Source organism: Candida parapsilosis, contig 005807 (genome assembly GCF_000182765.1).
Source record: "Candida parapsilosis strain CDC317 annotated contig 005807".
In the NCBI taxonomy this organism is placed as follows: Eukaryota; Fungi; Ascomycota; class Pichiomycetes; order Serinales; family Debaryomycetaceae; genus Lodderomyces; species Lodderomyces parapsilosis.
In genome coordinates this window covers 1,489,862-1,515,007 of record NW_023503280.1, presented here as the reverse complement: position 1 = coordinate 1,515,007, position 25,146 = coordinate 1,489,862, and the positions used below count along the sequence as shown (strand labels likewise).

The window sequence follows — 25,146 nt, the reverse complement described above, 5'->3', positions numbered from 1 at the left end:
TTGGATACTCAGTGTACTAAAGACTTAAGCCTAAGGAGAAAGGTAGTGTACATTTGGTAGGTAAATCTCTTTTGTAATGCTTTGTTTTATGACTCATATCATAATACGTAAAAGGGTTGAAAGTGTAAACAACAAAAGGATTAGATATACCCTTCCTTCGTTCCCCTTCCACCCCCCTCCCGCCAACTCTCAATTAAATGACAACTGAAACTTTCGTAGATCTAACCCTTGATAAAATACACACATTCAATTGGAATCTTCTTTTACCATACTCGTGTTTTCCCCCTGATGTCTCACTCTTCTAACTTTTCCTCCCCTTTTCCCTTTTCCCTTCCCCCCTTCCGTCCAAAAACCACGGCGCATGTGAAACCTTTGCAATTCGTAATTTGTGTGATTTATTTGGGATCAATCTACCAAAAAAGAAGAAAAACTCTTTACTTTGTGTACTAAAGTATCATTGGTAAGCGCCTACTTCCTAAATAGGTAGCCAATCGAATAGCTTTGTTTTCACCCGTTAACGGAGAGACCGTCCGCATAAACTCCGAACTTATAGGATTCCTCCTCCAAAATAAGATATAAACGGCGCCCTTGATAATAGACATTGATGGAACCGTTCTTCCCCTGTCCACTACTACTGTACCTACATAAAGCCATATTTTACTTCTTCATTTTCAACCATTTAGGTAATTTGGATTTCTTTTTTTCACCATCCTTATCTTCATCACCACCATCTTTATGCATTGATTTGGACTTGAAAAATCCACCACCACTTGCCCCTTTTGACTTTGTCAGTTCATTCAGTGGTAACTCATTTCGATGTTTGGCCAATTTTATAGCTGGCAATTCGTCACTTGGTTTAATCACTAAATCCTTTGATTCATTATTCAAAAATGGACCATTATGCGCTGCCTTGTTTGATTCTTTACTCAATTCCCATATGAGAACAACTTGTTCTGCTTGAAAATCTTGTAAATTGTGTAGTAACTCGTTATTCATGGCAAATGATTGATTCAATTTGGTAAATGGTGGGTACCCAATTTTCAAATTATAGGTATTGATAAATTCAGGAATTAATAATTCATCCAACTTTTTAACCAATGTGCCAAATTTAACTTGATGGACATTTTCAAGAAAATTGATTTGTAGTATGGCTCCATCAGGGAATTTAACACGTATAAAATACTTGCTTGGCTTTTTCGTGTCAACTCCAATCTTTTTCAGTCTCTTGGCTGAATTGCGAATCACATTTTGATAAGTCTTTGCTTGGTCAATGGTCATGTTGTAATCTTCATCGGGATTTTGATACGTTGGTTGTGGTTTACTCGAGGGAACGTACAATTTGGGTGTTTCATCAACTGGTTCTTCTTGATAGACATAATCGGAATCAGATGCTGCACTTTCTGAAGCAGGTTCAAGGCCAGGGTGCGCGCCAACATCACTAGTACTGGGATCCGACAAGGACTCAGTAGCTGTTGAGGGTATTTCCTCATCAGCGTCTTTCATTTCGGCATCTTCTTGAGGCTCCAGAACCTCTGACACGTTTTTGTTCACCTTTTTCAACTTTGCTTCCTCTGCTTTAAGCCTTTGCTTCTCTTGCTCCTCCTGATGACGCTTTTGAGCTTCCATTTCCTTTCGTTTCTGCATCTCTTGCAACTGTAATCTATTGGCCTCTTGTTGTTTTTTAAACAATGCATCCCTTTCATTTGTCAGTTTCTGATACTCTAATCGAATAACAACATTGTTGGCATTCCCAACAAGAGACCCCAATGTAGTCGTGAGATACTTTTCATACCCAATCACCAAATCCAATATTCTCAATTGGGTTGGTTTCAGTAACCGACCCATTATTTGCTCAACAATGTCATGCAAAGTAGTAGCTACAGTGAATTTCTTAACCACCGTGCCTTTGTCACTGATAAATTTGACATTGATTTCCTTGTTAAGATCAAGTTTCTTCACCTTGAGTGTAAGTTTGGCATTATTCAAAAGATTAGTTAACCTAATGGGTGATGCTGAGTCCAATGCCTTGTGGTTGTTGTTGTGATACAATTCAGCACTAAATGTATTACCATCAATGTTGTAGCTCGTTAAGCATTGTGATATAAATTGAGATATGGTTTGTGATTTATTAACAGTGAACTTTTTTGGTTGTCCTTGATACGTTACATTCAATGCTATTGTAGCCATGGCTTTTGATCAACTTTGGTATTGTTTTGATGGCAAAATGAAAAAATGTATAACCCACTTGAACCGATTTGTGAAAAAAACAAAGAGAGAGAGAGATCAAGAAAAAAGGTCAGGAATAGAAGTGTCGTGAATTAAAAAATGCGACACATTCTATTTACGACATTACATCATCACCCTCTATCAGAGGCAAAAAGGAGTAGAAAAAAGAAATTACATGACTACAGAACTATAGCTCTCCTATCTACACTTACTTTTGAACAAACCATCACTGGTCTTGATAAAAGAGTTATAGAATACAACCAAACACCTCCTCCCCCCCTTTTTAGAGGCTAAAACAATGTGCATCTGCCTTTCCGATCTTTTGTTAATCGTTCTTTCAGTGTTTTTCCCACCATTGCCAGTATGGATTCGTCGTGGAGTATGCTCCAAAGATTCAGCCATTAATATCCTTCTTTGTATACTTGGTTTCATCCCCGGTTTGATCCATGCTTGGTACATCATTGCCAAATACCCACCTTATTACCATCAAAGTGAATCAAAGGTGTATTATGTCTACAGAAATGATTTGGAGAATCAAACTCCAAGAGATCATCCTCAACACCCTCATCATCATCATCATAACCATCATAATCATCAGCAGCACAACCAGGCACAAAATGGGCACATTGCAGACGAGCCATCTCCTCAGCCTGCTTTTGGTTACGGTTCAGTTGTCGAAGGAGGCAGTAATGGTAGTACTGCAAAAGCAGATCAATATCGGGAAAGCGCACCTCCCTTGTACTCAGAAGTTGATAATAAAGTACAGCATTGATGCTACATATATACGAGTCAATAACAGCGGTGGATATCAGTATAGTTGCTTACGGTTTATTTCTTTATCGTCGTTGAATAGTAATAATTTTTTTTTTTAATTTTAATATACAGAGGTTTTGATAGTGATAGTGGAATGTGTGCATTGTAGAAATGTGGGAATTCACATAGCATGGCTTAGCTGGTCTCTGGTTGGGCTTTTTTTTTCGAATTTGGCGTGGTTCTTGATCATAACTCAAAAGCTATTGCTATCAGTTTATGATAAAGCCCGAAGTGCGAAAATCAAAAATAAAGATAAGCAAAAGCTAATCTATCTGCTTTTAACATTCAGTAACATCACCATGACTTCATTGATACAAACCTCAATCGAGGCAATGGGGAACCCCAACAAAACCAAAAATGAACATTCGACATCTTCATCTGAGCTCTCAGTAGACTCGACCACAGAGCAAAAGCTTACCAAGACCACAACAACAAAATCAATCCCCATTTTGAAATCATTTCAAGATTGGTGGTCGTCTTCACTGGAACTTAAACGGGAGCATGGGGCAGTGAATAAAGATGATCCTAAATTTAAAGAAGCATTATTAAAGAATAGACAGATAGAGTATGATTTATTTAGAGCACTTTTGCCAGACGATGTATACATTGAGTCACCCATGGCAGGGGAAACAGCTAACGAGGCAGGACCCATTTCCATGCAAGGGAAATCACTAGACGTTGAACTCAGTGACGGTTCATTTATTCATGAATTTTATTTGGAGAATACTGATCCAGGACCAGACCAACATATAGTCATCATTCATGGTTATATGGCAGCATTGGGCTATTTCATCAAAAACATTGAGCTGATGATTAGAATCCCGGGGATACGTATACACTTGATAGATTTGCCTGGGTTTGGCAACTCTGCCAGACCAAAATTCCCACGACAATTTTTAACAACTCCACCAAAGAAACGACAACAAATTGAACAGATTTTGGAAATTGAAAATTGGTTTATTGACAAGATTGAAAACTGGCGATTGCAAAGACACATCAACTCATTCAAACTCATTGCTCACTCAATGGGGGCATACTTGTCCTGCTGTTATTTGATGAAGTATAATATTCAAAAGGATGGGTCAAAAATCGTGTCTGATTTGATCTTGGTGAGCCCTATGGGCACAGAGTCCAACGAACATAGTTTAATCAATGACGAGAGGTTCAATGTAAATCTTCACTATGCAAGTAACCCATTACGAGAATTGCAATTTGAAGATGAGGATGATCAACAAGTGGTAATTAGTCCCGAATTCACCAAAGCTTGGGAACTTGTAGGTAAACCCAAATTCCCCAAAAGTTCAGTATTGCAAAAGTTGTGGGAAAATAACAAGTCACCATTTGACTTGTTACAGAAAACCGGTCCATTTTATTCTAAATTGATCTCGTACTGGTCATTTGCAAGATTTAGAAACTTGAATACTGGTGGTGGTGACAACAACAACAATAACAACAACGATGAAGCATTAGATTTGATTTATAAATTACACAGCTACTCATTCTCGATATTCAATCAGTACCAAGCGTCGGGCGAATTGGCAATTACCAAACTCATAAATCATGAAATCTTGCCCAAATTGCCCCTTTGCGATCGTGGATTTGTTGATTTCCTTGTTGAACATGACATCAGTACGTTGTGGTTGTACGGTGAAAAGGACTGGATGAATTCTAAAGGTGGCGAGTACATTTGTAAAAAGATACGCGAAAACAATGATGCTAAAACCCAGTTTAAAGTGGTTAAAGATGCTGGCCATCATATATATTTAGACAATCCACAAGCTTTCAATACGCTTGTGCTAGATTTTTTCAATTTACATACTTTAATAAATTAGATACATCAGCGTCATCCCCCTTGACCACTGACTGCACCGACTTGAGCAATTCCAAATCATCATCCAATTCAATTTCATGTTTCAAGTCTTCACTCACTTTATATGCATTGGCAATAACTTGTTCAGGGATTCCTGCCAATTTAGCAACGTTTAACCCATACGAATTACCAACGACACCACGACACAAATTGTACAAGAATATAACTTCAGGGAATTTACCACTTCCCTTGTCAACCTCTTCAAATCCCATATGATAATTGACAACTTCTCCCGGATACTCATGTTCCAAAATGTGAATCGAAGGGTAGTGAGTAATAAATAAAAGTAATGGTTTCAATTCCGATTCAATGAAGTATTTCAAAATGGCATACGCTAATGCAATCCCATCAGTGGTGCCTGTACCCCTTCCAATCTCATCCAAAATCACCAATGATCTGGGAGTTAGACGGTGAATAATATTGCTGCACTCCAACATTTCCGTCATAAAAGTCGAATTACCCTTGAGAATATTGTCACTAGCACCCATACGAATAAACACCGAGTCAAAGATACCCATTGTTGCCGATTGACAAGGCAAGTAACAACCAATTTGAGTCATGATGGTGAATAAGGCAACCATTTTCACATATGAGGACTTTCCACCCATGTTTGGCCCAGTTATGATCAATGCACGATTGGTGTCGTACTGGATATCAATATCGTTGGCCACATACCCATCTCTCAACTGCTCAATAATTGGATGTCGTGCTTGCTTAACATCAATTACCAAATCATCAGTCAATAATGGTCTTGCTTGGTTATTGAGCACACTGGCAGCAGTTATGGAAAGTAGACAATCCAAAGTTGCCAAATGTTTGACGATTTTTTGGAGAAACCCATATTGTGAATCCAAATTTTGTAAAAATTCAACAAATGCTTCATCGCATCGCTGCACCAACATTTCTTCATGATATTGTTTTAGCTTGTATAGATTTGAAATTTCCTTGTTTCTAAATCGGCTCACTGAAGTGGTTCCATTAATCTTGATGAATGTAGGCGGCAATGAATTAACAGCTTTGCCATTTCTCACTTCAATGAGATATGGCTCTCGATTACTGGTGACATAGTTGAGTTGAGGTCGTTGCAACAATTGTCTAACTCTAACCAATTCTTCATCAAGTAAATGCTCCACATTTTTAATTTCAGCAAACTCGTGATTGATATCGTCATAACCGTGACGTAAATCGAAAAAGCTCGTTTTTTGCTCAAATGGATCCTTCAGTTCATTAAACAAATAGGATGGGTTAATCACGCTGATGAATTTCTCTACAATGCCCGTCTCCGCCAGCTCAAGCAAATCGTTCAACATATTGACAATTAATGGCGATGTCAAATTTAAACTTGGGCTTCGTATTGTCTTGGCAAACAGTTTCACCATCTTTAATAAATCATTAAAGCTTTGTAGCAAGAGGAATATCTGCTTTCTATTGACCCTCGTTGATTGAGTTGTCGCAGAATAATGTATCTTGATGAGCAATTCTTCCATATCTAACGTTTTGCCAATCTTCTCCAATTGCGTCATTAGTGAATCAACTACGTGATTAAATCCCCGTCCTAGTTCCTCTACGGCATCGTATCGCTCTTCAATCTTTTCTCGGTCAACCAATGGCCTAGAAATCCATTTATTTAACAACCGATGCCCGAATTTAGATCTCGTATGATTTAAAAGCCATGCTAACGTTCCTCTTGGTGACTTTGGGTCAGTTTCGTTGGTGAATATCTCCAATGCCGTTAGCGTATTTGCTGGTAAAATCATGTACTTTCTTGCATCCTTGAACGTAGTGATATTTTGTGGGATCGTAAACACATTGCTCAATTTGAACTCTGCCAAGTATACTAAAAGTTCATGAAAGCATTCCTGAACCAGCATCGGGAAATTTTGCAGATAGTAGTCAATCATGTCCAAGTTGAGATAGTCATCAAATCGTACATGTTCGACTTTGCGATGTTCAATTTTAAGCTCGTGGTTTACAAGCTTCAAACACTTCATTGTCGTTGCATTTATCTCCTCCTCCTTGTTGATGACAACAACTTCACTGGGTCGAAGATATAACAATCGTGTTTCCATTTCCTCTCGACTTACGTCATCAGTAAAAACGTCATAAATGATTTCACCGGTCAAGGGTTGTACAGCAACAACGACAAATTCTCGATCCGTCACTTCATTGATACACACAATGTAATTGTTATGCTCCTCTTCAACAGAATTTGGTATTAAATTGCTTCCAACAAACTCATCACTCATATAGGTTCCTTTCGTGTATACTCCAGTCACTTCACGCCTCATCAAGTCACCACTTTTGCCAACTTTGTCAATCTCCTTGATAATTGCTGATTCCATCTGTTTGACAATTCCAACCTTAACTCCGCTATTCAATATTCGTTGCAAATTGATATGGAGTCTGTTATCAGGGAAAGAGCAGTATGCAAATCGAGGATCGGTGTTAGGTACATACATAATGTTTAAACACCTCGAAACGTGTTTTGCATTCTCACCAAAAACTTTGTACTTGTAACCTACTTGAATTAGAAGTATCTTGTCAGGGTGAAGCTCAGTGAGTTCCAAAATCTGATTTTCCAAAGGTGTGAGCTTGGTGACACGCTGTTTCTTAGGTTTGTGATTGGTCAACGAGATTGCTGCTTCGCGTTTAGTAGTTGATGGTGCCACAGTGGAATTCTTAACATAGTGGAAACTCTCGAGAATATTTGAAGTCGAAGGACTGGCTGGCGATGGGGACGTATTGGGTGTTTCTGTTCCGGTAGTGGGTGATATTGGAGCACCTAACTGATGTTGTACTTTAGACACCTCAGGTGCAACTTGGCCTTCAACAAATTGAAACTTGTCTATACCATTGGAATACGATTGCTGCGCTGGACTCGACTTTAATGAATCATCATCATTTGAGCTCTTTGGCCTCTGACTTGAAAAGAACTGGTTTATTGACGGTTGCTTTTTTGGCGTCATTTGTTTTTGGGTGAAGAGTCCTTTTCACTGTCAGTTTTCCAAAACGCGTTTTCTATTTTTCAAACACGAATTTTCTTTTTGCAGCAACGGTGTAACAAAGAGACGTCCTACAACTGAGCCAACGACATATCGCACGCGATTGAAGTTACCGCTTTCCCTACTCAAGTACCATCCAAAGACGGGAAGAGCATCAATTTGAAAGAATGACCAGAAATAGTCACTAATTTTTATGCAATAAACTATCTAACACGACTAAATGTGATGCTACTAATTGATGCCTTTTTATCATAATCATTGTTGCTATTCAATGAATGAAGACTTGTATTGGCGGCAGGATTCACAAATACATGATGCGCACCATTTTTAGGGACAGCCCCCGAAGGTAACGTACCAGACGACCTTGATTTCCTCAACACAAAATCATTGATGCTCGATTTTGAGGCTCCTGTATTTGTTTCACTATTTTCATCACCATCTTTGGTTCGATGCACAGTTTCAAAACTTGAACCGGAACTATTTGAGATAGAATAACCACCCTGAGGAGGGATGCTAGAGGTTGCACTGCTTGTGCTTGATGTACTATTGAAGCTGTTGACTCGACTATTGCTGAGATTGGAATGTTGTCGCGAAGAAGATCTTGGTCTTGTCTTGATGGGGCTGGTATCAGAGACATTGTGTAATGATGATCGGCTTGAATTGAATGCAACTTTAGCGGCAATTGATGAGGATGACGAAGTACGGCTTGTTTTAGGTTCGTGCGGTTGCGGCTGGGGTTGCAGTTGCAGGTGCTGAGTATTTGGGATTTGCGGAGATATAACCTCTGCATATGATGTTACCGTAGGGGAGCTAATTGAAGGCAATGTCGTTGCTTTGGATACTGAAGATTTGCGTGCTTTGGTATTACTGTTGTGGTGATGATCACTAGATTGTGCAAAATAAGATGAGCCACTAGACACCGATTGTGGAGAGTCCAACTCCATTTCTTTTTCGATACTTGCATTCACAGGATCAGCTCCCACTGGTGATATAGTGACCGACTTGATGGATGGGGTTTTTGGTGGATTCAATGGGGTTAGTGGAGCAACCATTCCATGAATCAGCGCTAGCGAGTTGCCATGTAGCGAGGTATGTGAAGATTTACTGGAAATGCTAAGTGGCGTAGGTTTGTTGTTAAGTAATGTGTTGGATCTTTGTCTTGAAGTATCCTGTATTGAGTCATGGCTGAAAGAAGTGGCTTTTTGCTCTATAGGTAAGGATCGTGAATGCTGCCTTCGATTTTGAGGTCTCGCAGGTAATGGCAGATTTTGATTTTGCAAAGACATCAGAACAATTGGACTCGTCAACACCTTATTCTCTTCAAGTGAAACGCGTGATGAGCTATTGGCTTTTTCAGCATCCAACCAGAGTTGACGCTTTGTTTGTTGTGGCGTAATGAAGCTGTAATTGGCTAAGCTTCGACTCTTTACTACTTCATATTGTTGAATTAATTCAAAACTGGAGGCAAAATCCTTTGCAATCCACCCATTTGTATTTTTCACTTTTTCAAGGGCATCTAAGGCTTCCTTTGCCGAGTCTTTGTCCTTTGATTGTGAAATGATGTAGCTGGCAATAGCGCATAAGCAATCTAGACTTCCATACTGGAAACACAAATGTAGGCAGGTGTCTCCGTTCCCATCCGCTAATTTGTAGTTGGCGCCAAATTCCAACAACAAATTGGTTCCCTCCTTAAAGTTGTATTTACAACTATAATGCAATGGCGACTGGTTGTGTTCTCCACCCATAGAATTGAGCCACAATTTCCCAGGAAACTCTTGTAATAGATAGTGCAAAGTTTGTGAATGATGATGCTCCATACATAAATGTAAGACATTCAAATTATCAAATGTTAAAAGATCCAACGTAGTATATTCGTTCTGTAGGTTCCCCAATGTTTTATTGATGAATGTGATTAGATGGAAACATATCAAGTAATGACCATGATAAGATGCGTAATGTAGATTGGACCAACCTTGATGATTCGGGTCGGCATTGAGCCACAATTCAGGGAATCGTGATAGTATTCGTTTGACTATGGCAAGATTACCGGCTATCACGGCATTTCTTAATCTTGCTGACGGATCTAGCATGGTGACATGATGTCTATTTGATAAAGGATCGAGGTTGCAACGTTATCTAAGCGGTTAAGAATAAAACTGGTGATATTGGCGGGTGACTTCGTTTCCGGAGTTTTCAAAATCGGCGAATAGCTTGCCTCTTAGATTGAGAATTGGTTGGTGATAAAGATGAATTATGCCTTGGCCTAGTAGTTGAGACGCTTCTTTCTCGGTGTTGATAAAATGGGATGTAATTTAAATAAAGTTTTCGAATCTACATAAAAAAGAGAGAAAAGAAGTAAAAAATTATAATTCTATTGTTCTACTACTGAAATTTTGTTCCATTTAGTATTAGACGTGTACGAAGAACTTATGCATGAAGTGCACACTTTTGCAAAGGTTGTTACAGCACCAAAAGTCACGTTACCCGAAAAGTAATATTCTACATATTGTATAGCTTCTGTGCAAGTCCACAAGAGAAACTACCACCGTTACGAACACCCCCTTTTATCAAAAGAACGGTCTCGCCTTTATCCTTTATAATAAAGCAGATTATATTTTTTTTCTTTTTGAACTTCCATTCCTTCCATGGCATTATTGTGCATCATATATTTTTGCGAATATCACGCATAACCAATTTTTAGCCTGCATATCAGTGTCATTCTTTCGAATTCAGTTTGGTTGAAGCCAACTAAAAAAAGAGAAAGCACCTGTTCTAGTTTGGATGAACTCCGAAAGCCATTTTATGGAGTCCCATCGATTATGATTTACTAGTTTGAAGCCATTTCTTTACCTGAAATTTTCATCTATATGTAGGACACAATTTTGTGTATGAAATGGAAAACCGGGTTTATTGTTGAAAAATCGCGTTGCATACTAGTTGGCTTAGAACCCAACAGAAGTAAGACAACGCCAATGCCAATGCTAACAACGGACACGAGGCAAGTAGTACCATCTGGTGCTTTTTGCAATTGCCAATGTGTTTGATAATTCGCGAGAGTGAGCAAATTGAGAAGAAGTAATAGTGACGAAAAAGTTGAAGAGCTTGGAGTCACATACCTACAATGAACGACGAAGTTTGTATCCTCCCTCTCGGTACACCATCTCGATGGCTGTCGTATTTCAAGACATAAAATCTATATATTGTCTTGCGTTTTGATATTTGTGATAATCCCTCGCTAAAAAACTCGCTCGGCCATTCTATTTATGATGGACACTTCCCCAACGCATCAACTCCTTCTGGTTTCCTTTCTCCAATCAATGATGTTCAAATGGCAACTTAACTCCAAACATGACAGGTCCATCTTCCTTGATCCTGTAAAAAATCCAAAACCACATAGTAGCACCCATTAGCTTCGCACCCCAGTAGACATGTGGAGCAACATGTGGAGCAGAAACCGGTGCGTGACGTATGTATTTAGCTAAATGTCCAGCAGCCATTGTTGAATTGTGTGTTTATGTTGTAATGTCAAAATGTTTTAATATTGTTGTTGGCTTTTGGTTGTAATTTTTTTTGATGGTCTTTTGATTGGCTCAAAAGTCGTGCGAGTGACAAAAAAAAGTACACGTGCTCACGGACAAAAAAAGCCGATGGGAGTATCAAAGAGGTATAAGTAGCCGAAGAAAAACACCATATGGGCGCTCTGTAGCAGCATCTTGTTTGAGACGAAAAGTTAGTTCAGCTTATTATGATAAGTAATTTATGTACACAATTAGAGATCTGCTATTCACGGCAATCTAGCATTTATTGTTTGTACTGGTGATTGTTGTGCTTCTGATACTCTCAGCTGCTCAGTTTGCATATTTCCATCAACCACTATAGGAGTTAGCATGTATTGGGATTGCATTAATGAAGGGACTTGCGACGACAAGGGTGAGTACGATTGATAAAGCGGGCGATGAAATGCATCAAGCTGACTCAAATCCCTCGGTTGAGCTTGAGCTGATCCAATAGTGACTGGATCCAGCTGTTGAAACTGCAGTGGCATTAGTTGCTGGTGCTGGTGATGTGGCTGTTGTTGTTGCTGGAGTTGTTGGTGATGGGTTTGGTGGTGGTGAGTGTTATGATGTAGCATTGGTTGAAAGTATTGCCGCACAGTGCTCGAATTTGAAGACAATCCCAAGGCCCTCATAAGTTCAGGGTTCCTACTCTGAAAGTCAGCTTCTTGTGCCCGTCTAGAGTCTCGCTCGTGTAATCTGTAGTGTCTCGTCATATTTGATTTGACACTAAACATTTTCCCACATCCTTGCCAAGGGCACTTGAATATCTTCTCACCTGTGTGAGAATAATAGTGGGTTTGAAGTGACGAAGGACGTTTAAATTGTTTGTTGCAAATACGACATCGATTGCGTAATGCTGTTTCTGGTGTCATTTCATGCAGTGTTGACAGGGATTTGCGTTGTTTCTTGCCACTACGCGATGGTAGTTGTACAAAGGGGGATGAAGAAGAAGAAGATTCCGAGGGAAGCTCATTGGTTGTCTCTTGTATGGAGGAGGAGGTGCTAGTCGAATAAGCCACATCGGTGCTCTTTGAGAGGGCAGTGGAGTCGGTTGTTTTTGGAGCAACTGATGTTGAGGACACATACGAAGGATCATAAGACTGTAGGGACTGAGCTTGTTGATATTGGATTGTGGACTGAATGGGTGGTGCATATTGAGGAAGATGTACTGGTCGATTTAACGTAGGCGGATGATTCTCATATACTTTTGATTGTTGAACGGAAACCTTGTCCGCTGAGGCAGTGGTGGGGAAAGATGGATTGTGAGATGATACGCTTCCTTGTCCAAGTAAATTTGATTGCATACTGTAGACATAAGCATCTGAAACATTTGTGGTGAGTTGATTTTGTGAATTGTAAACTTCATTCAGTGCAAGTGCTTGCTGAATCCCGAAAGCATTTTGGATCGACATTTGTGAAACATCAGGTGGTTGCATTAAGCCCATACCATGCAATTGGAGTTGTTGCGAATGAAGATTTAATGAAGGGTTGTAATGATGTGGGAACTCCAGGTGTGGAGTAACAAAGTTGGTTTGAATTTGAGCTGGCATGGCGATATCAAATGAAGCTGGTGTTGACCTGAATCCTCGTGTACTTTGGGATGGGGTATCTGGGTGATTGTTTATCACTGACAATTGGTCTACTGGTTTATTATTGTTGTTATCTTGGTTTGAGCTATTTGACATATCTTTTCTTCAAGATTGGAAAAATCCTGAAGGCTTTTGTTATTGAGTCACTCTTTGTTGTGAGATTTCGATCTACTTGATTGATAATTGATATTCGAAAAAGCGAGTTGACGATTAAGGGGAGCTGCTATAAGTCAGTGGCAGCAGATTTGGGAGGGCATAACTTTTTTCTTTTGTTGAAAGGAATCGGGGTCAAAGCAAAACTGTACCTCAACTTTGTTTCAATAATTGCACAAGATTAACTTGGGTATTTATAATCGAAACGAGAATGACTGTTATTCTTTTTATTTTTGGTTATTCAGAACTTAAAAAAAAATTATAAAAAAAAAAGCATGTGTAAATAAAGATTAAAAGACCCTTTTTGCCAGACAAGGAGAGGATAGGAATAAAATCTATTGTTTATAATTCTCTAACCAAACATACAAAAGAGAGAGAGAGAGAGTTTAACAATAAGAGGTAAAGTTTTCTCTTTTTTATAAACGATTTTGGCTGGAACGCATATGCACGATTCATAAAACTTAGTAGAAATGGAGAAAAGAATTGTATGGTTAGGAGCCCATACAGTTGAACCCATAAACAAAGAAACAGTAAACTATACATATTATGATCTTATTGTTTTTCACTCATACTGTTGAGATTGCACGGTACAAAGGAAATGTTTATTGTGCTGATAGCTAGCCTTCTTTTTTTCGTTCTATTTTGTGATAATTCTTTATTGCTTTTTGTTAAGTGGTAATGCAAGAAGGGTAGTGTTTGATTAGGTAATTAATTATGTAATTGTACATGCAGCAGTTGTTAAAAAAAGGGAAAAAGGGAAAAACAAGGAGAGAGAGAGAGAGTGTGTGTGTGTGTGTGTGTGAATCAGAGAAAGTTCTTTTCTTCTTTTTTTTTTCATGTGCTAAATTTTTAACAAAACAAAGCGATTATTATCCACTAACTGTACCTCAATGCCCTGAACTAGCAATGATTAAGATATTCATCAACAATGTGAACAGTTCCTGCGCCATCACCTTTCGCTTTCAATGGCCATTTCGATATCCTCATTTAGGTGAGAATACTGTGCAGTTTGATCAATGTAAAAAATTAGCTTTCCCCAACTTCCCCTCTCCAGATCCTCAAAAGATATCGTTTTAACCATTGCAGAAGCTTAACTTTCTTTCTTTACTTTCTCCTTTCAGTAATGAACGGGTCTTTGAATTGTGAGGTATTTACACTCAGATTTTGACCGCGGTACAACTAACGCCTAATATGGAGCCAAGCCAATAGCGAAACCGTATATAGGGCTCACCTAAATTCTCCTAAGTCCGTCTGCAATGTTTAGCGTGCAACTAAATTCCAGAGCAAAGAAAAGCAAAAAAAGCTTTAGCTGTTTAGGAATTCAAATAGCGGGTGAAGCACTCCTTTATTTCTTTTGAGAATGTTATTGATGCCACGAAAGTGATTACGACGTGTGTCACTTGGTCATGCATTCTGCTTCTTACATGCGTCGTTGTTCACAGGCATTAGCAACAAGTGGAGCAAAGGCCGCTTTCAAAGTAGAGGCTTAGATTAAAACGGTACGCATATTTTGACCAAACGTGTCCCAGAACGTGGCCGCCTTTTGTCGCCGAAATGAGTTGAAAGCCTTTTAAACGTGATTCTACTGGTAGTTAAGGTAATTCTTGGCAAATAAAACACTCTTTTGTCTTTTCGATCACTGCCAATTTTTGGTTTGCAAAATCTTCGTAATTTAAATTCGCTGTGTTTGTAACTAGTTTTTCGACGCATTTGTTGTAAAAAGACAATGAAAAGAGGATTCCCAAGAACTATTTTGCTTCACACACGACCTCATTAGTTACAAACGCTAGCCGAACTTCTCAATTGTGGAATGTATTGTGGTCACTGAATTGCAATTTGCAAAAAAGATAGCGCCTTTTGTCAATTTACGAATTGTAAAGGCAAGACCTCCTCCTGTGAACCGAAAAAGGTTTGCGTTTCATAAGAAGGATAACCTTTTTATGAAACCACTTACATCAATCTTGCTTCAAAATAATCTACAGGGTTTATCATGTGTATAACGATTACACTTTCTCCTTGCAGTAACTTACTTTTATCCCAATACAACTGCTAAGACCGCATATTTCTTTCCACTCAATCAAACATGTTCGCTTTAACATCTGTGAGCAATTCGCAAACATTAAAAAGAGAGGAGAAGAAAAAAAAAATCGTATGAGAATTGGGCAGGGCACTGCATGCTAAAGATCGACTGTATGGAACAAATTTCTCACCATGCAACTGCATACAAGTGCCAAAATTCATTATGGAGGAGGATTCGTAAAGTGGTGATTATAGCACAAAGAGGATACTTTTCCGTGGATATTTTGTATCATCTTTGCAACACAATAGGAATACAAATTGTGTGGCTCTTTGCTGATCATACGTTTCTTTTCCCGCCTCAGGGAACACGAAGTGCAACGAGTCAATTGCTTGTTGAATGATGGCTGTTCAGATGGGTGCAACTGCTTTGCAAAGTGACCTAGAGAGTATGGAGGAGCAAAGAGCGGGGAAATCATGTAAGAGAGCATAAAATGCACCAACCAATAAAATTAGTTTCTCCAAGGTTAGCGCTCTTCTAGAAAGACGTGTGCATTAAATGACGTTCTAAAGTGGGGAGAAGGTAATCGGAATTAGCTATTTGGTTATTTTAAGGTTTGGAGAGACCAAAGGTGGAGCTCTTTATCCGAGCACCTAAAAACTCTATCTATCTGTTCAAGACCAATTTGGTCTCGAACTATCGAACCATTTTTCTATTTTGATTGAATGATCTAAACCATAAATTACAAAGATGGGAATTTTTAAACAGTTGGAGTAAATTTCCACTCGATCGGAAAAGGAACATTCGATTGTAAAATTTAACAAAGGGAAACTTTAATCACACAATAGAAAAGAGCGCTGATCAATGCCGATCCCGTTACACACACATACACACACACACACACACACACACAACTAATGCCAGGGCGTTTAAACATGCCGTGCAAAAGAAACAATAGAATAGAGCAATAATAGATTCAGTTACATGGCGATCTAGACAAAAGTTGTTCCCTCCCCAGAAAGTACAATAGAAAATGATAAAAGGTGATACAAAAGTGTGGCTAAGCATAGATGTTTTATATCTTTTGATAGGGAGAGAGAATCTCGGTGGCTGGTGTTGAAGTCAAAGTCCAGATCTAGAAAACACCCTGTGTTTCTCCCCCTCGACTACCCTCATCTTGCATTTGTCGATCCTGGACTTTGGGATATGTAGCACCCTAGAATGTGTTTTAAGTCAAAAGTTCGTTAAATATTGACTTTTAAATAGGACAGGTTTGCTTCAAAAGTCTCTCTAAAAAATAAAAAGAAAAAGGAGGATTTTCGATCAAAACGTGTTTTATAGTGTGTGTCCCCTTTGCAATTTAAAACTTTAAAGTTGGATGCGGAAACCTTATTGATAGATTAGTAAGCATTGGCTGTGTCTAGAACACCTGATCTGAGGTCTGGGTTATGGAAAGGTACAGAGAGCGAGTAGTTCAACGATGTCAATCTTTTTCGTGGATCTCAACCATCAAGAGATTCTTTTAAGATGGGCCGAGAATCTAACGACCTGATTATATGAGCCCGCTCGTTCCCGTGGTCTGAGCGGTGCAGTTGCTTCCGTTGACCAAAGTTTGATGTCACCCGAAAATCACATTCAGATGATTGTTTATTACTTCTCAATTTTCCTTTCCTGGTGGATGGAAATACATGTATACAAATTGCCATTTCATCGACTCCCGAAAAGGTCAGGCATATTTCAAGAAGCGATTCCCTTGCCTATCTCTGTTTGTCCATGTAAACATACTTTTGTAGATTTACCAAAGTCTCAAACAACGAGTTTTGTAAACATCGCTGTAAAAGTTTTCAACCAAAGTTGTTGCAAAAACTGTTTATTCTCTTACAATTACTGTTAACTAAAGCCGATCTCATCAACTGTTTCTTAGACCCGCCTGTCTTAAAGTCAGTTACACCCCAGACAGACAGGCAGACAAGCAGAGCAAGATCCGAATCTTAGGATTGTCTGTGATGAAGATCACATCTGGTTTGACAACTTTATGCCTAAAAAAAAAAAGAATCAAGAAATCGGTGAGTGTGTGGCGGGATAATAAGTTTTTTTTTGGCCCTATTGGGAAATTGTGACGATTTTACTCCCGCTTTTATTTATTACGCGATTGGGAGACCATTTGAGCCGCATTGGTTTACTCCAAGTCTTGTTGCTGTGGCAGCACGTCCAGACAGCTAATAATAGATAAATGCTTACTCAGAGTGAATAGAGTTGAGGAAAATACTTAGCGGGAAATTGGGCGGTAAAGAGCAATTGGAAATGCTAATACCTTTCCTTTCCTCAAAGGACCAATTACAACCAGTCCTAGTTGCCCAATTGTATATGAAGTAGTTACATAACTTGATTCAAAACCAGCAGAACCTGAAACGAAAGCAAAAAATATGTAGAGAAAAGACTGAACATACTTTTGAACTTACGATATATCTCAATTTATGGTATCACGTGTGGTTTGTAATGTGTCGGTGACCTGGGTCTACCACCCCCCCCCCCCCCCCCCCTTTGCAGAATTTGTAAACATATTGCCAAATTTGATAGAGCTCCTTCCTAATTGGGACTGGGTTATCTCGAAGATAAAACCCTATCAAGATCATGAAAAAAAGTTTCGATTGTTTTAGAGCCAGTGAAAAGAGCAATACTGTTTTGTGTAGAGTTGGTAACTGGTTGTTGAATGAAATGCCACATAACCATAGAGCAGCCAATCGGATGGTTATCGATCGGTTATATCTTGTCATTTTGAACGAGAGAAGATGTGAGTATTGAACTTTCATAAATTACCAAGAGAATCAGCAATGTGGAAATGACAATGTGTCAGTCCAAATGAAATGAATGATCCCAATAACAAGGCTCAAGAGGAGCTTGGAAGATAGTAATACAGTAAGGTATTTGAAAGCACATTATTGGTGGCTTTATACTTGTTTTTGCGTGAACAATTCGTCTTACTACGATTGTGATGCATGTAATTTAAGTCACGTTACTCAACGCAAACTCAAAGCTTATCAAAACTGTGTGGTATCCATTGGACAACCGTTATTGCCGGTTGAATAGAAAACAAAATATGTACAACTTAGCGAATGAAAGGGGTAAATTGAAGTACAAGTACTTATCGTCAATATTGCCTGTCATCTATTGGTTGTTGCAAGCAAAGGTGTAAAGATCTCTACACATGTGTGCTGTCGTTTGCACTAATTAGGATGATAGAAAGAATGACTCTATATCCTGTCTCGGTGTGTTTCTGTGTGTGTGACATCATAAGTGCGTGGTAGGTAGTGTATTGTGTATGATGAAATTTTCAATTGAGTGGGGTTTTTGTTAAACAATATAGAGACAGATGGCTGGTTGTAAAAACAAAATCTTTATAATGTGTTTCTATTTTTAAACTTTTAAATGCACATCTCAGTTCAGCTTAAGATTGCTTCAAGTAAATATACAAAACATCGACGTATACGTTGTAAGAAGTCATGAAGATCGCCTTCATGGGGATGAAATCAATGGCAGACTGAAAAGCAGTGGTGATGAAGAAGCATCATTCTGCTCATAGTAGAAGATAAGTCTATGGGGATACAGTTGGAGAGATTCCTCGTACCAATTGAGACTTGTCTTCCTCCGCACTTTTGTCGGAAAAGCTACCTCTTTTTTCTTCGTGATATCCTTCTTCCCCCCTCCCCCTTTCGGCGAGTTAATGGCTTGCATATAAATTATGTGTATTTGTCTTTTGGTTAAAAGCGCACTACTTTATGCATATAAATATATATATTTTTTTCCTTTGGTTTTGTGGCTAATTTTCAAAACAGCCAGCACAGATCATCAACAGCCAGCACGGATCAATATCTTTATTAAACAGTATTCCATAGCAAGCTAGAGGTTAAAAGAGCCAGCACAGATCACAAAGGAATGATCTCGCTTTGAGATCCTGTCATCAGGGTTTAGATCAAAAAGGGGAGTGGGAGCATTAGGAGTTGGGCTATGCTATATTCTTGTGCTATCAAACTAGTCCTTTTGTTTTTTGTTTTGATTTTCCCAGCTGGTCAAATTGTAAATTTCTATACAGCAAAAATAAAAAACAAATAAGCTATCACAATTCAAATGAGAGTTTAACTGAGCCTGCTTACACATACACAAACATAAATGGAATTGGATGAACTCGGATATCAAAAGTAGAAGGTAGAAGAACAAAAACAACATAGGGGTAATGTATACTATTGTTTAGTCCTCTTTTTTTTTTGCTCATTTTTTTTTTTTTTTTTCGGTTGGATATTGATGGCCATTATACGTCACCAATGCTCTTTTAAATTACAAGAATAGAGAGACCTGAAGAATTCTGTTTATAGACAATACGACAAAGGTGAAACGAGTGGAGCCATTAGGTGTGGAAGATAGTTGAATGATGATGATAATGATAAGCCTGGTTTGTTTACAGTTTTTATTTTTCCATCTATATATGTGCTTGTTATTTATTTATTTATTTTTCTCAAATTTTAGTCAATCATGCATTGTGTAATATGTTTTGTATCACAGCCTACATATTTCATATGATGATTGATGATGCAATATAGCATATCAAGAAGTATACACCGCAATTGAAACTAATACAGCCATCACAATAACAACCAAACATCACTAACCCTCCTTTTGATTTTCTATCATTATAAAAGGGCATTGAAATTCCCTTTTCCATCCGTCTCCAGGAACTCTTTTTCTTTCCTCATCAATCATATAAAAACCTACTTTTTCCAAGCAACCTGTCAAAAGGATTTCACACCCTTACATATATTTTACTTGGCACATACACATTACACAGGTTGATAATAATATTTCTACACACATTCACACACACATAAAAAATAATGAAGTACACAACAATCGCTACATCTGCTGCATTTCTAACCACGGCATTGGCTGCTACAGTTCCATCAGCGCCATGGACCACATTAACTCCATCAGCATCAATTCCAACTGATGCAACTACCGACTATACATCAAGTTTTGGTATTCAAATTGAGACTGTTGAAGCTGCATCGGCATTGTCTACTGATTCGGCTACTGATCTTTCTAGTAAATTGGAAACTGCTTCTGCCACATTGGGTAAAAGAGCTGTTGTGAGTGCGTTATCGGATGGTCAACCAAATGTTAGGTCTGGTTCATATTCCATCTTGCCATCCTCATCTTCTTCAGCATCAAAGTCATCAGTTGCTCCAGTTGCTCAAATTACTGATGGACAAATTCAACACCAAACTACTGCTGCTGCTGCTTCAGTGGTAAATCAAATCACCGATGGACAAATCCAACACCAAACTACTCAAGCTTCAGTGGTAAATCAAATTGGTGATGGTCAAATCCAACATCAAACTACTCAAGCTTCAGTGGTAAACCAAATTGGTGATGGTCAAATCCAACATCAAACTACTCAAGCTTCAGTGGTAAACCAAATTGGTGATGGACAAATTCAACACCAAACTTCAGCTGCTTCCGTCATCAACCAGATTGGTGATGGACAAATTCAACACCAAACTACTGCTGCTGCCGCTTCAGCTGTTAACCAAATCACTGATGGTCAAATCCAACATCAAACCACAGCTGAACCAACTGCTTCTGCTGCTGCCCAAATTTCTGATGGTCAAATCCAACACAAAAACTCTACCGTTGCTGCTGAATCAAGAGCCGCTGCCACCACACTTTCCGATGGTCAACCACAAGAATCAGGTGTCTCTTCATCCAACGACGAAGACTCATCCTCATCAATTCCAAAAGCTTGCTCATCTTCAAACAACTTGGTTATGAAGTTGGAAGATGGTGTCTTGACTGATTCAAAGGGTAGAATTGGTGCTATTGTTGCTAACAGACAATTTCAATTTGATGGTCCACCACCACAAGCTGGATCCATTTTTGCTGCTGGTTGGTCAATTTCCAAAGATGGTTACTTGACTCTTGGTGACTCCAAGGTGTTTTATCAATGTTTGAGTGGTGATTTCTACAATTTGTATGATGAAAATGTTGCTGCTCAATGTAATGCTGTCAAGTTAAAGATTATCGACTTTGTTGATTGTTAAACTATAGTCACAGAGAAGAGGTTGGTTGAGGGGTTGAAGAAGAGGTCTTATTTTCGTTTCGTTGCTAGTGAGCTTCGTTTTTAGCTTACTTTTTAAAAAAATTGGATTGGTTGGTTGGGTTTGATGGCTTTTTTTTATTGCTTTACAACGTCATATAAAGTTATTTTCGGTCTATTTATCTTGCATAAAACATGGTTAGCTATTCAAAGTAGCGAATTAAATAAAGTAAATGGAAAAAAAGATTAAGAAGTTTAGAAATTTCAATAAAAATGTAGTAAATGACGATTCCCAATGGGGATATTAATGTGCGGCTCAAGATGATGTTGGGGCTTTGTTACGGATTTCGTTAAAATGCAGGATATATGTTCCTGGATTTTCACTTCCTTAGTTTTGTGTTTTATTTGACAACGAGCGATTGGAAAGATGTCACAAATTTGTACAATGGCAAATATCAACGAGGCAGTGAGTGAGTGAGTGTACGAGCGAGTTGAGGCACAGAAGTACACACAACACACACCTAGTCAGCATTTCATTATTGGACTGTCTTCGATGCGGCGTTGTTGATGGTGTCTACAGAAACAAGAATGGGACTTGGACACAGCCCGTCGAGGGGAGAGAAATCCAACACAGCCTTTTTTCCAATATAGCTTCGGTTCCAATATATCGACATAACGAATGTATGATCGACTACATCCGTGTATAATAAAAATATATCATTTTCTAAACTTTTCGTATACATGCTTATAAATTGTAATCAATGTATCCAACCTTGCAATATCTTGTGCGCTCACTCACCTTCGTAAAAAACCCCTCTTTGTAGTTACATTATCAGGGGACGTCATAGTGTAAGCAACACTAGTATATGCCGTAGCCTGGTCCTGGCTATAAACCACTGATGAATCAAGTGCGAGACCATTAACGAGTCCACCACCAGCATCATCACCGCCACCGCCAATGCCGTTGGTGGGATCATTAAATTCAAATGTCGTGGTTTCGTTATCACCATATCGCAATGTTACGGAGTTGAACTTGGCAAATGGATCATTGGGATCAGTTTCCAGAACTGATTGTACTTCTTTCATGGCATCTTCGGGTAATTCACCGCCATTTTCCTTGTCTGCAGTAGCCCCTTTGGCCCCACTCTTTTGATCACCACGATGTTTCTTTGATTTGGTCAATACAGGAATCATAGGTGGTTTCTGATGCCTTAACAATGCCCATTGTGTATTCTTAAAAAACACATGATTCTTGATCTCAGAGGCCCCAGTCTTGGACCCTAATCGTTTATCTTCTTCCTTAATCAACAATTTCTTAATCAAATTTTTACAATTTGAAGACACAGATTGTTGTGTAGGTACAAGATCAAATTTAACATCACGTTTAAGGACATTGGCAAATGTCTTTTTACGATCATGACCCTTGAAGGGAGTTGTTCCATACAACATTTCATAAATGAATATTCCCAACGTCCACCAATCAACAGCACTAGTGTGTCCCTTACCTCGAATCACTTCAGGGGCAATATATTCTTCAGTCCCCACAAATGAATTGGTTCTAAACCCATCAATACACGCTTTGGTATCCAATGTTGGACCATGATGAGGGGAATATGCTCCTGGTGAAGTAATTGATAGTCCATTGGTTTTATTGAAAGCAATCTCGGGGTTTTTCGCCCGTTCACTACGTTTAGACAAATCAAAATCACTCAACATGATATGTCCTGATTGATGCAACAAGATATTTTCCGGTTTCAAGTCACGATAAATGAATCCCATTAAATGAAGATATTCCAATGCTGCCGTCACTTCAGCGGCGTAAAACTTGGCATCATTTTCAGAAATGGTCTTTGTATCTCTAGTTTGTAAAGCTCGAAAAAACTCTCCACCCATACAGTATTCCATACACAAGTAAAGGTAGTGTTTTGATTGGAATGAATGATACAATGTAACAATAAATGGGTGATTTGATGTTGCCAAAATTTCTTGTTCAACCAATGCCCGTTTAATCTTGTTTCGTTCAATCATTTCCTTTTTGCTAAGAATCTTCATGGCATAAAGTCTATTTGATTGTAATTCACGTACAAGGTAAACCTTACCCACATCACCTTTACCCAAGAGTCTGATTTTTTCAAAACTGCTGGGACCAACTTGTACATCAACTACACGAGTAGCTGCATGAGAATAAGTACGATCTTGGGTTAAAGTGCGTGGACGACCAGTGATTGTAACTTCTCCAATATGCTTACTAAGATCAAATGGCTCTTGTTCTTTGTTGTTGCTTAGTAAGGGGGGTGAAAATGCATCTCCCGCTGTTGATTTGTCATTCATCAATTTGTGCACAAGAGGTGCAGACGCAACACGTCTGAGAGCTCTTTGGAATGGTGATGGCGGTGGCGTTAGGGCCGATGGTTCTTCACCAACTTGTTTCATTGGTGACACCTCCTGTTTTGGTGGTTCAAGATACGTGGATTGATCCGTGCCACTCTTGGTGGCGACATTGGTAATATCATCATCTGATTCATCATCACCAGAAAATGAAGACTGACTATAGTGAATCTTTGGAGGTGGTTGCAATACTCCATGTTCATTCAATGAGTAAATAGAGTCATTATGTCTTAATGAAACGGAAAGTTCAGACTTGTTTGTTGTTAGCAAATTTGGTTGACGTGGTGAAGATGTTGTTAAATGTGGAGGAAGTCCTTGGTGTTGAAAATAAGGGTTTGAATTAACAACTGGACTAGTGGACGTCTCTGCCAAATCATGAGATTCTGGAGAGTCAGTGACTATTTCCGGTACTTGTGGTGGCAGTGGCGCTGCTAAATGATTGATACTTGATGATTTCTTGTGGTTGTTATTATTGTCTTTGCTGTTTTGTCGAAACGGTGATGATAAAGACCGCTGTCTTTGTCCCAGTGATTTATTTTCTGATGAGGATACAGAATTTGAAGGGAAACGAAATATGTTTTTCAATTTGTTCATTCCAGTATTGTTGTTGCTGGTGCTATTGCTATTGCTATTACTTGCTTGGTCAGAAGGTGCCCCAGACACCGTTGATTTGGATGAGCTGTTTTCCGGGGAAAAGTTACCAGATGCAGTATTACCAGTTGGTGGTGTACCTGGGGTATCATGCTCTCTATTGAAGAAGAATCGAGATATTGATATTGATCTGTTTCTGGTACGTGACAGTGGACGCATCTCTGGACTATCTCGATTGGAGCAGTCATCCAGGGGCTCTGCTACTAAAGACAGCCCTGCATCGTTTGGACCGGTGTTGTGAGTAGAAACTTCGGACTTGTCATTGTTTGTATTGGTGCTATTGGTACTAGTGATGTTCTGGAATAGGTTTAAATTAACCATAACCTGCAAACAAACGCTATTGCTTTTGGTAAGTTGGAGGGTAAATGGAGTTGTATGCTTTAAATGTGTGTGAATCTAGTGTATAGGACTCTACTCTAGTATGAATAGGCAGCTGGAATTTATTGATATTTCGATGAAATTTCCAGTTTAAAGTTGTAGAAAAGTCAAGGCGGTTTATAGGGAATGTAGTGGTGGTGTTGAGAATTGGCCCAAAAAAAAAAAAAAAAACAAAAGAAAAAAAAAAAAGTTGAAACTCAAAAAGTAAAAACGGACATTTGGTGAAACTCCTAAAGAGATAGACAGTAACAAACAGAGTGAGAATAGAGTGAGTATGAGCAACAAAGATAGTAGTAGATGTAAGTAATGAAAAGAAGGGGGAAGGGATTAAGTGTTAGTATTTAGTTAAATCTTTTCTTTTCATTTCTACATTTCAAGTGAGCCCATTTTCTTCATCCCTCCCTTGATAAAGTT

The 25,146-nt window shown here is 38.8% G+C and overlaps 9 protein-coding genes across 9 annotated transcripts; 3 read left to right on the top strand and 6 right to left on the bottom strand. All coding sequences in view use genetic code 12, as the record gives it.

Moving 5' to 3' along the window:
- Positions 1 to 657: 657 nt before the first annotated feature.
- On the bottom strand, positions 658 to 2,187 carry CPAR2_806560 (uncharacterized protein; the record flags this gene model as incomplete). The annotated part of the gene is made up of 1 exon (XM_036808554.1): positions 658 to 2,187. One exon carries the CDS (start codon positions 2,185 to 2,187, stop codon positions 658 to 660), a length of 1,530 nt encoding a protein of 509 aa, XP_036665279.1.
- A 337-nt stretch (positions 2,188 to 2,524) lies between these two features.
- CPAR2_806550 (uncharacterized protein) lies at positions 2,525 to 2,998 on the top strand (the record flags this gene model as incomplete). The annotated part of the gene is made up of 1 exon (XM_036808553.1): positions 2,525 to 2,998. The coding sequence occupies one exon, from the start codon at positions 2,525 to 2,527 to the stop codon at positions 2,996 to 2,998; it is 474 nt and encodes a 157-aa protein (XP_036665278.1).
- A 340-nt stretch (positions 2,999 to 3,338) lies between these two features.
- On the top strand, positions 3,339 to 4,871 carry CPAR2_806540 (uncharacterized protein; the record flags this gene model as incomplete). The annotated part of the gene is made up of 1 exon (XM_036808552.1): positions 3,339 to 4,871. The coding sequence occupies one exon, from the start codon at positions 3,339 to 3,341 to the stop codon at positions 4,869 to 4,871; it is 1,533 nt and encodes a 510-aa protein (XP_036665277.1).
- MSH3 (mismatch repair protein) lies at positions 4,846 to 7,875 on the bottom strand (the record flags this gene model as incomplete). Its single annotated transcript, XM_036808551.1, has 1 exon — positions 4,846 to 7,875. The coding sequence occupies one exon, from the start codon at positions 7,873 to 7,875 to the stop codon at positions 4,846 to 4,848; it is 3,030 nt and encodes a 1,009-aa protein (XP_036665276.1).
- A 239-nt stretch (positions 7,876 to 8,114) lies between these two features.
- Positions 8,115 to 10,001, bottom strand: CPAR2_806520 (uncharacterized protein; the record flags this gene model as incomplete). The annotated part of the gene is made up of 1 exon (XM_036808550.1): positions 8,115 to 10,001. The coding sequence occupies one exon, from the start codon at positions 9,999 to 10,001 to the stop codon at positions 8,115 to 8,117; it is 1,887 nt and encodes a 628-aa protein (XP_036665275.1).
- A 1,224-nt stretch (positions 10,002 to 11,225) lies between these two features.
- On the bottom strand, positions 11,226 to 11,408 carry CPAR2_806510 (uncharacterized protein; the record flags this gene model as incomplete). Its single annotated transcript, XM_036808549.1, has 1 exon — positions 11,226 to 11,408. One exon carries the CDS (start codon positions 11,406 to 11,408, stop codon positions 11,226 to 11,228), a length of 183 nt encoding a protein of 60 aa, XP_036665274.1.
- A 287-nt stretch (positions 11,409 to 11,695) lies between these two features.
- On the bottom strand, positions 11,696 to 13,153 carry CPAR2_806500 (uncharacterized protein; the record flags this gene model as incomplete). The annotated part of the gene is made up of 1 exon (XM_036808548.1): positions 11,696 to 13,153. The coding sequence occupies one exon, from the start codon at positions 13,151 to 13,153 to the stop codon at positions 11,696 to 11,698; it is 1,458 nt and encodes a 485-aa protein (XP_036665273.1).
- A 6,963-nt stretch (positions 13,154 to 20,116) lies between these two features.
- On the top strand, positions 20,117 to 21,319 carry PIR1 (beta-1,3-glucan linked protein; the record flags this gene model as incomplete). Its single annotated transcript, XM_036808547.1, has 1 exon — positions 20,117 to 21,319. The coding sequence occupies one exon, from the start codon at positions 20,117 to 20,119 to the stop codon at positions 21,317 to 21,319; it is 1,203 nt and encodes a 400-aa protein (XP_036665272.1).
- Positions 21,320 to 22,110: 791 nt separating this feature from the next.
- CPAR2_806480 (serine/threonine protein kinase) lies at positions 22,111 to 24,675 on the bottom strand (the record flags this gene model as incomplete). The annotated part of the gene is made up of 1 exon (XM_036808544.1): positions 22,111 to 24,675. One exon carries the CDS (start codon positions 24,673 to 24,675, stop codon positions 22,111 to 22,113), a length of 2,565 nt encoding a protein of 854 aa, XP_036665271.1.
- Between the last annotated feature and the right edge of the window lie 471 nt (positions 24,676 to 25,146).